Source organism: Lottia gigantea (genome assembly GCF_000327385.1).
Source record: "Lottia gigantea unplaced genomic scaffold LOTGIsca_28, whole genome shotgun sequence".
Classification (NCBI taxonomy): Eukaryota; Metazoa; Mollusca; class Gastropoda; family Lottiidae; genus Lottia; species Lottia gigantea.
The window spans coordinates 1,060,988-1,075,846 of record NW_008708898.1 but is presented as its reverse complement, the minus strand read 5'-3'; the positions used below and the strand labels follow the sequence as shown (position 1 = coordinate 1,075,846).

At 34.4% G+C, this 14,859-nt stretch overlaps 2 protein-coding genes across 2 annotated transcripts in view; one reads left to right on the top strand and one right to left on the bottom strand.

Annotated features, from left to right (window-relative positions):
* Positions 1-204: 204 nt before the first annotated feature.
* On the bottom strand, positions 205-496 carry LOTGIDRAFT_118286 (hypothetical protein; the record flags this gene model as incomplete). The annotated part of the gene is made up of 2 exons (XM_009056560.1): positions 205-338; positions 442-496. Coding segments are annotated over 2 exons (189 nt in total), but the record flags the coding sequence as incomplete, so codon positions are not given.
* A 3,474-nt stretch (positions 497-3,970) lies between these two features.
* The window catches only part of LOTGIDRAFT_62145 (hypothetical protein), a gene marked incomplete at both ends in the record, with an annotated part of 28,593 nt that continues 17,704 nt past the window's right edge, over positions 3,971-14,859 (top strand). The window contains one exon of the mRNA XM_009056456.1: positions 3,971-4,251. Coding sequence (XP_009054704.1) covers positions 3,971-4,251 — 281 coding nt within the window. The remainder of the gene's footprint in view (positions 4,252-14,859) is intronic.

Here is a 14,859-nt window from a genome sequence, read left to right as displayed (position 1 = left end):
CATTATGTTCTCCTATCCCATCATGTTCCCTAACAAATGATGCTCACCAATTATATCATGTTTCCCTATCACATGGTGCTGATCTATTAATTACATCATGTTATCTTATCACATCATGTTCCGCTAACACATGATGCTCATTCATTACATGTACATCATGTGCTCCTATCACATTGTCTTCCCCTATCAGATGGTGTTCACCCATCACACCCTGTCCCCTCTCACCTGGTTCTCACCCATTACACCGTGTTCCCCCCTCACCTGGTGCTCACCCATCACACCGTGTCCCCCTATCACATGGTGCTCACCACCACACCGTGTTCCCCTATCACATGGTGCTCACCCATCAAACCGTGTCCCCCTATCAGATTGTGCTCATCCATCACACCGTGTCCCCCTATCAGATGCTCATCTATTAATTATGTCTTGTTCTCCAATCACTCCGTGTATCCCTATCACATGGCGCTCTTCTATCACATCGTGTCCCCCCATCACATAGTGCTCACCCATGGCACTGTGTCCCCCTATCAGATGTTGCTCACCCATCACACCGTGTTCCCCTATCACATGCTCATCTATTTATTATATCATGTTCTCCAATCACATCACGTCTGAGCTCATTCTTTATTTTCTGATTGATGATATTCATGGCATTGAACAAACGGACTAGTCTGGATTCGATGATGAATCGTCGTTCTCATATAAGTATAGATAACATTTGATTTCTCTAGGGCTTTTACATAATGCCTTTTAACTTTTTCAATGAACAGATTGATTTCACGGCATTTCATTCAATGTTTCTATAAACGTAACGATCTTATCATCATGGCTATTGAATGGCACATTTTCATTATCTTGTCCATGGGAGTTAGTTGTCTTTTAATAACTTTTTTGTTCGAAATTATTTCCGTATAGTTTTAATCTGTCATGTCGAATTCTTCTAATTGAAGCTATATTAAAAGTGTTATTAAAATCTGCGTCCTTACAAATGACTAGACATCGTTAAGCTTTCTGCTGCCAATGAGAACGAGTTCTATTTCCACTGTATTGCATTGTCATAGGTTTGTTAAAATACGGAACAATTCTCCAACGCTTTCCGGCTTTTAACCTTTAAGCACAAACCAAACAGCCAATTCTCTCCATTCTTGCTGGCTCCCTATTGGGCTAGTGTAGACGGAAAACGCAATGTTATTTAGGAGAAAATATTGCCAGAACAGAAATATTCGAATCTGGTACGGGACCTTTAGCAAACGGATCCTCAGAACCAATCGAAAGACGCTTTATCCATGCTTTTCCCAATGACCTACTTCACTTAAGTGAGTTGAGGGATTTGAAAAATTGAAGTAGACTTCTGTCCCGAATGATTCCCGAACAAGCATCTAAACTGACGAGACACCTCAGTTCCTAAATTATATTTTAAATGAAATAAATTGCTAGATGTGTCGCAACGTTTGATAAAAATGTTCCATCATCATTAAGATTTTAAAAATTTAATACACGGAATTTGAGGCACATAAGGCTTATGACTGGGTACTGTGGGAGTAATTTCCTTTCGTTTATCTATATTACAAACAAATTACACTGCAATTGACTTTAATTTCATAAAATTTAATTCTTGATTCAAACTTTGAGATTGAAGTTATATTGCTCTAATGGGATTAAAATATTTATACACTTTGTGCACTTTGCTAGACTGAAACAGCCTCGATAAAATTTGGATCTTGGTACACAAGGTAAGATGAGCCTTGATCAAACTTAAGGCAAAGCAGAAGATTACAACATAAAACAGTATCAGTATCATACGGACTAAAGTAATTGAAAGGAAATAAACCTTATTCTAAACCCACTGGAATAGTTGTCTTAGAGAATGATCATACTATCCATCTTGCAAATTTAACCTCATTTCCTCAGAGATAACGATCATCAGATACGTATGGTTGCGAATTTGAATAGCGGTCATAAGTCTCTAATGCAGCTCTCATGCAACCGAGTTGTGAGTTGCGTTTGGAACTCATGACCATTTCCATTATTCGCAACCATACACAACTATCGTGTGAAAAGACTTTAAGATCGGTGTCGTTTCCTGAAAATTGAGCAGTGCGAGTAGCTTTTATTGTGAAGGAAAGTAACAACTACGATATGGTCCAAGATATAATTAATCTAAATAACTATAATTCTGATGTTATATGCTGTATTAAGTGTTTTGTAAGGCCATCATCGTCTCTAAGGTTTTACATAATAAAGGAAGATATATTTCCTTGTTGGTTTGACGTATGATGTTTTGAATTTCTTTTTAATGAAGTCTTTATATAATCCTAAAATCTCAGGACTAAAAACATTCAATAAGCATTTTTATAACGGACACCAACACCGTACTGCGATCTGACAGCGACTGAAAATGGAAAAAATACAACTTCTACAACTATAGCTATCAACTTGCGACATATGCGACGATATTGCATTCTCAAGGCGCGTTTCTAATTAGGGCTAGGTACACATCATTTTATTGGGTTTATAGTTACGGCGCTTGTCTAAAGACATTTTTAATTCCATTTCGATTAACATGTTCTGGGCCAATTTTTACGTTTACAAGCAGGAGAATGGCGGCAAGGGTCGTCCGATATACGTGCTAGTATCAAAGTGGAAATATGAAAACGCGTGATTGACTCCTCAGTAATTAAATTACTCTGCTGACTGTACACATTCATTTTACTGTCACCTCGGTTGTCACACATGACACCTCTTAATCGATTAATGGCTAACTAATACACCATGTATATTTATGTCAGTAATTTCACATGTTTCCAATCAAATTAGTATTTGTGGTGAGTCGATGAAATGACCGGGAGTGTTAGGTCTATAATGAAATAAAATAGAGCTATTGAAGACGCACATGTGAAACGTTTTGTCAGAACATGAGCATAAGCTTCCTCTTTTCAATTTTCAACTACATACAATGTATAAAAGACGGGGCTTGTTTCATTGCCCCTTCTGAACGACGCCACCAATGCAATAAAGATGGTCTATTAACGTTAAGAAGAGTCTTGAACGACTAGACTAACGAAATCAGTGAACTTGCGAACTTGTGAATGGTGGAGTATCAAGAAAACACGAGTCGTCATTTTAACTTTCAAACGCGCGTCATTCTGTACACACAACATGGTGTTGACCGTCTCTGTCTTTGTTCTTTATTTTCTTCCGATGGCACATGCATCCTAAACAAATATGTTTGTTAGTGTAAAACTGCAAGCGACAACCCATTTCAGATTTTATTTGGTCACTTGTACATCTATTACTATGTAGACATTTATATCGACTCAACAGTTTTAAATGTAGTCGATTTGTTATCAAATAAAACGGCTGTGGTTATTAGAATCATTCCAGTGGAAGCTATTGAAAGCCTGTCCTGCTGTCTACTATCAAACTTATGTGGTTTATGGCTACTTATGTTCAGTGAAAATACACATTACTATAATACTGTAATCTTGTCTTTCAGAGAAGATGGAATAATGTGAAGGAGTAAATAGATTATTGGATTGGAAGGAGATCACATGATACTAGGAGAATGAGAAAAACTAAACTTGTCATTTACTACAGGATACTGGTGTAAAACTCTCACTTGATATCTGTGTTTGAAGTGTTATGTTATATTTTATTGTTGCGAGTATCATACGACTTTTTAAAATCTTACCATCGTAGTCCTTAATTAATTTCTTCAAGCAGTGAATTCGGTTTTGTGATAATAATTTCATAGAAGTACATATTTTCTTTATAACTCAAGAACGTGACAGATAAGTTTTAATTGGCTAATTGTCTTGAGACTCTTAGCCTCGTCATGGTGGCAGAAAACAATCACGGCCAAGTATTAGCTTCCTATTTAAATTTCAATGTAACAATAGAAACGAATATCACATCTAGTGAAATACCTGGTCCAATGGTCTCCACGGTGTATATCGTTGTTTTCTCAACATTGTTTTGTATCGTGGGTTTTGTAGGAATAATCGGTAATCTAATGGTGATTTATATCATTCTCTCTGATAGAAAAATGCGGAAATCAGTGACGAACATGTTAATTTTGAATTTAGCTCTAGCAGATTCTATTATCATGTTATTCGGTGTTCCAGAGATAGTTTTATTCATGCTAAATAAGGGATGGTTATTAGGTTTGGTCATGTGTAAATTACAGAGAACGCTGCTTGTCTGTGGATTATATTCATCAGTACTAACATTAGTTGCTGTTTGTGTTGAAAGGTAAGAACTTTTTCGCTCTATGAATATAGTGCCATGTAACTCATTATTAGTTTTGGCATGTTTTAATCTTATTATAACATTTTTCTTGACTATATTTTGCGACATCCAAAATGAACCTGAACGTAAAGACTTATATAATTCTGTACCGTTATCAGCATAATTTTTCTTCGAATTATTCGGTGGTAATACATAATAATACATATCTAGCATCGGCCAAATCTATATGGACCTTTTCAGCTAAATTAAAGTCGGACGTTGTTGAAAGTTTAGTCTTGACTTTAATAAGGTTGCAGACAATCTTTGAAATAAATAAACTATTATGAAGCAAATTTCGCCGCTCTGGAAGCTTAAGTAAATTAGCACATTGTGTACATCCTTATACACACAAAATGTAAGTTTCTATTGTGACTATTTCTTTGGAACTATATGAACTAGGAAAACTATTTTGTTCTTAATGATGTGGGCTCAAATAATGTTTACCAAACACTTATCAATAATCATTCAACACGAAAAACATTGACCAAGTACTAAACTTGTGAGTTCTTTTGAAACGGAGTACAGACATGTAAAGACATGTAAACGCTAATTTAATAATAGAGCCTAGAGTTTGACAAAGGTTAACGGATTTTATCCAGGAAATAAATAATTAAGGATACAGGATGTTTATGGTAACCTGTGGAGCCGAGGATCAATTTTTGTACTAAAAAGAAATAAATATTATTTAGTATTTTAAAATGTGTTTATCGTAATAACTAAAATTTTCGAGGTATGCATCTGTTCGTTAAACCCAAGAAGAGCATATTTGTACATTAAACCTTTTCAAAGCTTTAAGTGATTGCCCTTCCTATATTAATAGCCAAACACAAAATAACCAATAAGGACCAATGGCAGCGCCAGTCTGCCGTGACTTGGGTGCAATTATGGGGCAGACTGACTTAATAAGGGACAATTGTCAAGGGGAGATTCAAAATACAAAAGCTTTGTGGAAGCGCCATGCATGCAAGCCTCCCAAGGAGGGTTTAAGAGGGTTTCCAAGAAAATTTTGCAATATCAGAATGAATTCGGTGCGTTACTGAAAATATTTTGGGTTAAAAACGTATAGAAAAAATTTGTAAATTTTGGGGGTTGGGGGTTGGGGGTTGGGGGTACAAACCATTTGGAGTGTCCCGATCATGAAGTATGTATAAAGTATTGTTTTAAAGAAAACGATTAATAATAGATTATGCAGTTATCTTCGTGCAGATTCTGAGACCATTAGCTCAAAATAGACTGTGACCTACCTCTTCAACTTCAAACTTTGATGATGGGAAAGATGATTTTATATTAATTTACTGCAGCTAGTTTGAGTCGCCTGTCAAAATCATTCGTTAATATAAAACTTTCAGCATACTTGACAATCGAAAATTATACAGGTTTTCTAGCTTTCTTCTGTATCAGGAATAATTCAAGGCTTTGCACCATTCAAATTTTCCGTCAGATGTCTGTTGTTCCTGCAATTATAAAAATGTTGAACCGAATATGACGTTACTGTCGCAAAAGCTGCTAAAAATATCGAAAGAACTGTGTGATATTTTCTAAATCGCAGTTTTAGTGGAATAAGATCAAAATATATCTGAAAATTGGAATGATGCAAATCTATACTTTTCGTGTTCCCGATACAGGTAACACGAAAACCTCTTAACAATCCCAATAACCTCGGTCGGAAAGTGGGCAAGCTCTACCCTTCGTCTATTACAAATTTGCAAACTGGTTACGCTAAAGCTAACCCACAAATGTTTTCTATAGTCAGTATTTCAAATCGTTAAATGTACTGTCAAATGGCTAATCGAAAACTAAGATCGCGAAATGAACCATTCGTTTGTTTTCCAACGAGAAATCAATTTGATTTACTAAATTAGTTGAAATAGTTAATGTAAAAACCATGAATATCACTTTTAATCTCATTTAGAACATGTTTATGAGTTTTTCGGCGAAATTTCTAATGGAAATTGAGAAATGAACTGTTGTAGGCCATAGATAACGATTGGACGTATCGATGAAAAAATAGACTATTTTCTCTCATATATATAAACATAAATTATTTCAAGAACAGTAAACAATGTGACTAGGCAAAACTGATTTTATTATTACAGTAGACGGCCTACAGCCCACATTACATAATACATACGTGAAAACATATATAGACATACACATGGTCGAAGTTAGACTTACAAACACAGTAAATAAATAAATAATCTCCTTTCAGCCCTAATAGGTATTCCTTTCCATCTGCCTACTTCAATTGCTAATTTTACCTAAATCTACTTAAAACACGTCTCGGTTTAATGCAAGGCATATTACAAAGATAATCTTCCATGTTTAAGAAATATTTATTCATTCTATAGAAGTAGAGTTTTTCATTAGACATAATATTTTCATACCAGGTTTGTTTCCATATATCACACAACCTTAATTTAACATTACATAAGAAATTAGAAGGGTTATCTACCCCTTGATTAATCCAAGCAAAACTTAAACCCATGTTATCTAAGTTCTTGATTTGTGTTGCCCAGGTTTCCCTACCTGCTAAATGTAGTGTGTACAACATATTATAACATGCTTTGGGATACAATAACTTTGGTTTTAGACATATTGACCTTCATACCATATCCATAACAAAATTCCCCTATAATATCTATCTGCTTTTGGAGTCGACCAACTCTATCGGCTACTGAGGCTTTATCATCTGCGTATAGGAGAGAGGTAATATTACTAACACTTCCATTAACATAAACATACATACTACTTCCATTGGCTAACATTTCCAGTAATTCATTTAAGAACAAAGTGAATAATAGAGGACTTATCATACATCCTTGCTATGATTTTTTCATAAAATATAAGAGAACAGGTTAATTAATGTTGCTCGCACTCGCGCTTTTGTATTTATTTCATCAAGCCACGACCGCCAATGGATAATTTGTAAATAAAAAACGCAAGGAAACTCGACTTCTCGCCCTCGAGAAAGTGAGGAAAAAGGGGAGAAAAAAGGCGAGGAAAACTTCGAGAAAGCGAGATTAAAAACTAACATAGGAAAAAGGCTCGCTTTCTCGCTTTTTCCTGGCTTTTTCCTTTCAACTTCTCGTGAGCGAGAAGTCGAGAGTAATATGGCCGCAGTAGGCCTCCATAGAAACCGCCAAAGAGGCTAGCTTAGAACAGTACTTGAAACGTGACTTATATATGTTTGAAATGTTAACGTCCAATCTCTTTATGATCTGTGTCATACTTCCAAATAGGCCTAATCAACTAGAACACTTCATAAGAAGAGATTTACAAACACAATTGCACGGTACACTAAGATACCGGGCACTCACTAAAGTACTCGTAGCTCTGGCGCCCACACCGAGTGCCACAAATCTCACCCATTCCTCCACCGCCCCCCCCCCCCCCCCCTTTTTCCAAATGGGAACGACAGATATGTACTCTGTGTCTGTGGGAAGCCCATCCAGCCAATGCCCTACAGATTGTTATCGATTTTGTTATTGTAGAATTTCTATAAATCGCTCCATTCAAGGATAAATTCTATTTAAAGTATTAAAAATCACAATATTGTCTAGTAGGCTTCTTTGTCCCAGAAAACACACTAATGCCAATTGATTTTTTTTGTTTTGTTATCTTTTTTGACACATTTACTTATGAACACATACATGATCATCATGCGTTAGGTTTCTTTAATAAACAATCTACCATTGACCATTGTGTGTTAGGTAGGTTTCCTTGTAAACGATACTTTAGAAATTGTTAGTTTTCTATTGAAAACCTTATTCATCCTTGGGACTTAAATAGATTTCTTTTCAAACCCAAATTTGCACATTAGTTAGTTATTCTTCTTTTGAAAACCATACTTGATCATTGTGAATTAGTTATTCTTCTTTTGAAAACCATACTCGATCATTGTGAATTAGTAAGGTTTTGTTTGAAAACTATACTTGATCATTGTGTGTTAGTTATTCTTCTTTTGAAAACTATACTTGATCATTGTGTGTTAGTTAGGTTCCTCTTGGAAACCATACTTGATCATTGTGAATTAGTTAGGATTCTTTTGAAAACCATACTTGATCATTGTGAATTAGTTATGTTTTGTTTGAAAACTATACTTGATCATTGTGAATTAGTTAGGTTTCTTTTGAAAACCATACTTGATCATTGTGAATTAGTTATGTTTTGTTTGAAAACTATACTTGATCATTGTGAATTAGTTATGTTTTGTTTGAAAACTATACTTGATCATTGTGAATTAGTTAGGTTTCTTTTGAAAACCATACTTGATCATTGTGAATTAGTTATGTTTTGTTTGAAAACTATACTTGATCATTGTGTTTAGTTAGGTTCCTCTTGGAAACCATACTTGATCATTGTGAATTAGTTAGGTTTCTTTTGAAAACCATACTTGATCATTGTGAATTAGTTATGTTTTGTTTGAAAACTATACTTGATCATTGTGAATTAGTTAGGTTTCTTTTGAAAACCATACTTGATCATTGTGAATTAGTTATGTTTTGTTTGAAAACTATACTTGATCATTGTGAATTATTTAAGTTTTGTTTGAAAACTATACTTGATCATTGTGTGTTAGTTAGGTTCCTCTTGGAAACCATACTTGATCATTGTGAATTAGTTAGGATTCTTTTGAAAACCATACTTGATCATTGTGAATTAGTTATGTTTTGTTTGAAAACTATACTTGATCATTGTGAATTAGTTAGGATTCTTTTGAAAACCATACTTGATCATTGTGAATTAGTTATGTTTTGTTTGAAAACTATACTTGATCATTGTGAATTAGTTAGGATTCTTTTGAAAACCATACTTGATCATTGTGAATTAGTTATGTTTTGTTTGAAAACTATACTTGATCATTGTGAATTAGTTATGTTTTGTTTGAAAACTATACTTGATCATTGTGAATTAGTTAGGTTTCTTTTGAAAACCATACTTGATCATTGTGAATTAGTTATGTTTTGTTTGAAAACCATACTTGATCATTGTGAATTAGTTAATGTTTTTTGTGTTGATAAGGTTTCTTTTTAAACCATACTTGGTCATTGCGATCATGGGGTATCTTTAAGGCTCTTCCTGATATAACACCCACAGTTAACCCATTGTCCGTTTTTTTACTATAAATAACTTTTCGTTTGTTTCCAACGAGAAATCAATTTACCTTTCTAAATTAGTTGAAATAGCTTCTGTAAAAATCATGACTATCAATTATAAGCTCATTTAAAAAGGTTTATGAGTTTTTCGTCTAAATTTCTAATGGCAATTGAAATGGTCACATAAAAATGTCTGGGAAAAGTTAGTCATATTTGTTGGTAGTAATTTACCATAAAACAATTTCTAAAGTTCCTTTATATCTCAAAGTGATATTGTTCCTTGACGAAAACTTTTAGCTTGGTAAAACTTACAGAGAGAAACGATCGCTGTTAAGTTTTCAAACCCCCGACTAAAATAGTTCAATTCAATTACCCGCATCAAATCTTAGATCTAACAATTAGACTGAAAAATTATTTTCTTTGAAACTGTTTGATTACAGTTTTTTTTTAGCGTGGGGTTATTGGAAATCCGATTGTTAAATATAGCCTTCGTTCCACAATGTTCACAATGGATACACCGAGCAAATTTTGTTATAAATGCATCTAAGTATGACTACAAAAGATGGATTTTTTCTTTATTTATCTCAGTCTTGTTAATTAGTCCTCTGAGTATTAATTAAAGTTAAGTCCGACCATAATTTTTTGTGGTATGATTTACAATTTAAAATTTTGTCTTTCGAAAGAGGGAATAATTGAGGTTTGCCTTTGCTAAAATCAAGATTTCTACGTAAATTGTTTGTTCGACAAATAATTAAGTCAAATATAAATTGAAAATAAAAGTCATATTTCACAGTCGTTTCGATTCTTTCAAAAAGAAACAGAACTATCAATACTGGGCTCAGACTAAGTCAATAGAAAGAAATAATTAATCAGTCTTAAAATCTGAAAATGATCATTAAAAAAGGTCACAAGTTCCAACACAATGAAAACGTATAAATATTTTGAAATCTATGTGGGATTTGATAATGAATATATATTTACATTGTAAACGTATTCACACGTTAAGAAAACTCTCAAGAGAAACATCATTAGACTCTGCATAATTATTGAATCAAGTTCGTGGTACAAATATTGTCCAGAGGTTCACCATCTGTGAACGTTAGGTGTAGGATATTCATGGCTGCCAACATATACAGGTCTGTATCACATCACTGAGGCCTGGAAATTAAAATAAATTCAAGTCGATAAAATGGACTGTTAATAAAATTAATGGCTAGACGTGGTCATTTTGTTTCATTAATGATACATAATGTCTTTTTAATAGCTATGCTGTACTTCATTATATAACGCGTTCCTTAAGCCACCCTGACACTTGCCGAAACAATATTTAAAACATTAGATAACTACAACAACAATGTGCAAACAATACGAAACTTATGAAAAAAAAGTGTCATTGCGTGTCAAAGTGTGCCAACGCGGACATGGTTTGATCGTGCATTGCGTATACATTGCGTTTCTTTTGTGTGTACAGTGCGCAAAAAGGCCACAACCGCTGCAAAGCACCGAAAAGACACGCCTTGCCAATTGTGCAACATCAAATGTCAGGGTGGGAAAATTATTTTCAAATTAGTAAAATATTATACAACTCTTAAATTCCCTTAAAACTAGGCAATATATATTTCACTTTTTTTGAATTACAGGAACCATAGGCATCGGACGAATAATTGGAATGTTCCAAATAGAAGTCAAAGACTAGAAAACCTCTTTACAATCCCTTTAACATTTGTTTTGCTATACTTTGGTAAAACATACCGTTGGATAAAAAATATATAATTGAATAAACATCACACTTAAGGCTAGCGCACACGAGAGCTCCCAGCTGAGCAAAATTTCATTCGTGTCTCCCAGCTCAGCTCTTAGCTTTCGTCGGTTTCCCCCGCACACGCTAAGCTTAGAGCTTTCGTAAACGGGGTGTCGAGTCATAGACGTCTTAAAATAACTAGATCACGTGACATTCTCACGTGAATTAAACAAAATGTCGGACGTCGACAACCCGTCGAATGATTTAGAATATGAAGAAATTTTACTTCTTCTTTTGTTGTTGCGTCGTCGCCGACGAAGAAGCTCTCGTAAGCTACGGATATTCCGGCCATACGTCCACAAACTCGCATTCACCGATGGGCGCAGCCATTTTTGTTTAATCGCGTGCTAGCGCATGCGCCCCAGTTCAAAGTTGAAAGCTAAGAGCTTTCGAGTGCGCACACGGTAAGGTATTTTTCATTCGAGGAAAAAATTACCAAAAGCGACAGATAATTTCCTTAACGCCTCGAATGAAAAAAACCTTACGTAAACTCCGCTCACACGACAGCTACGAGCTGAGCTGAGAGGCACGAATGAAATTTTGCTCAGCTGGGAGCTCTCGTGTGCGCTAGCCTATACTTGGATCTGTACGTGTTAATTCCCGATGCATTCAAAAATATCCAGAATATTAACGCCAAAGTTGTGAATAACTTAATTAAAATTCATAAGATTATTCCAAATAATTACCATTTTATTCTGCCTAACATGGTTATGTTAAAAGTAATTATATTCACCTATTTCCTCTTTCCACCATTTTGCATCTTTACAATTAACATGGGAATTGTATATTATTTTCGCATGGAGAAATATTTCAGAATTTATGAAATATCGTGTTTCAAATCTGACACCTAATGTGTAATTTGGAGACCAGCAAGATCCCGAGGACTATGATTGTCCGGCCACCTTGACCGCCTATACTGACATGCGAAAATTTGTTGCCTACAACAAACATGATTGTACCATTTGTAGGACCATTCTAGGTTTTATCTACTCATTTGACGATTTTAATTTCATAGAACTAGTTTTCTCTACAAAACATCGTAGATTCAAGTGGGATATCCCATTTAGATTAACAAACTTTTGCCATCAACAAGTAAACCCACTTGAACCTACAGATCTGCAAGATTGATGTCCAAGCTCAGAAACGCATTAGTTTTCTGGTGTCTCGTGAAAATAAAAATTATGCCCATGATTATATAGCACTATTCAGCCGATCGTCATTTTTCTAGTAATGTTATTTTTAGGGCTGCATAAAATATTTTCTTGACCTGCATCATAAGAATTCTAATTAATATGGTGACACGTTGATGTTATTTTATTTCTGGTCCCAATTAAAAGTGATGATAAAGAGTCACGTCAATCAAATAGAAAGTAATTGGAAATTTTGCTACATTAAATTTAATAGGTTAGTAGAATGTGTTTACAAAGTTAATCCATAGCTCTTTACTGCTAATTCGGCATCAGAGAGAATTGAAATAAAAAAAAACACAAAAGCGGGTTTATAGCACAAAGTTCATGATTAGTTCACAATTTTGCCTGCATGAAAAAACAAAATACTTCATAATCTGTTTGAGCGCAATTTAAAAAGCATATTAATGAGTCAATTTAAAAAAAGGTTTTGTTTTTTAGGGAAGAATTTGTGCAAAAAGACAAACTCTGAAGAATTAGAATCTGTTCATTTTAAATATTGTTAGTCATGGCTTTACTTATCTTTATTAGCCTTTTTCTGGCAGAAAATTTCATTTCATTTTATGATATTAAAACTTATCAATCATTCCTTGGGACAGATATTTATTTTTACGATGAATATCTTCCTATCACATTCAGGTGAAGAATCAAACAATTGTTGGAGATGATTTAACATTGTGTTTGTTAAGCGAAGGGAGTCAATCGAATATTGACCAGATTGATCGTTCTATGGTGTACTTGTTAATGTCGAAGTATACCTTCTGTCTGCAGTAACAGAACATCGCTAAAAAGTGTGTGGTACAGATGAAGCAAATTGTTTTTCTGTCAGTTCATCGTGATATTTATAAGAGGCTGGTAGACCCATGCTTTCGAGAAAAGGTGCATTAGTTAAACACAATATAAAACAATCGAGTTCACTTTGAATGTTATCTCAGGAGAAGAAATTAGCATCTACTTATATTTATTTGAAGTCTATGTTAGATGAGCAGTAAAGTAGGACGTAATACTTATTTCATCAAACATAAACTTAGCCGACAAGAAATGATAAACACCATCCATTCGGGGCAAAAAAAAGTAAAAAGAAAACGGAAACTTGGTAAACGACGGTATTACTAGAACAGCGAAATATATTTAATACTCTCTCCCCGAAAACATTGTTATTTAATGATTGTCCAATACAGCTGAAACAGTGTCGATAAGCTAGTTTAATTCCGTTTCACATTACATGATGTTTGCTTAAGCTCTAGAAGTCATGTTATGTCGGTCAACGATTTCAGACAAAATGATTTAACGGTTGTCCACAAGGCTCAGTATATTATAAAAAAAAAACCTGCAATGTGTTCGCCAATTTTCTTTCAATTCTCAGATTGACTTGCTATCCGCTGTTTAATAATTTTTTCTTAACCTGTGCTGTAATGAAGGCACCATAGAACAAGGGCAGCTATGATTGCTTAATCATTGCTCTCAGGTCAATTTCAAAATTTGTGCCAAATAGTCCAGTGTCATTAAAAAATTGACCAGCATCGCAATAATAATATATGATTTAATGGAAGGCTAAACCAGTTGAACGGGATCTCATCTACAAGATAAATTAATCCGATTTCATATCAGACAAGGCTGATTCCATGAATATCAGAAATCATCCAAGCCTTTGATCTGTGGAATAGAAAATAAGAAATAGGTAGTCAATTAAAATTGGTATTATATCGTTAGACATTTCAATGAATTTTTGATCTGAGCAATCTGGTAAGTTAGTAGATGATTATTAGATTACTGTCAGAATATTGACAGTATTTTTGTCATATTTAAACTTATCCCGATCAGACTCTGTTTTATCTGTTTTTTTCTTAGATCGAATTTGCTTCCATGGCTCAGGGTGCTGCCTTCAAACTGTCTCCTAATAAACCAATACAACTATCGCTTCTTTTGTCACTTTATAGAATGAAATTATCAATAATTACTGCAGTTAAAGAAGCACGTAAGCGGAAGCGGTTAACTGAACCTGGTTTAATACGTTTTTATACGCCCATATGGACATGTCAAGTTTGAAATTGGTCATAATCGGATGAACTGTGATTGCCCTTGATTTAGTAAAAACTTGTCAAATTCGGCTTGCAGGCACGATAGAGACTACAGTTTTTATCCAATCTTGATGAAACTAGATATGCATGATGAGATCTCGGTCAAGTTAGAAATTGGTAATAATCGGATGAACAGTTTCAGAGTTATTGCCCTTGTGGGTACAAGAATGAGACATTGATCATGTTTTAATTTGATGATAATTTGATGAACTATCTCAGGGTTTTGCCTTGACTTATAGATGATTTTAAGTCATTATTAAGCAACTAAAGATTTTGTTTTCATTTCTGACAGCTGGCAAGCTATCTTATCAATTATTATTACCTTTGTGAGCAAGCAAAAAGCAAGATATCCCTTCCGGATCAGTAGCACGGACCCTTTTTTATGCTTGCATCTGGGACTAATGAAC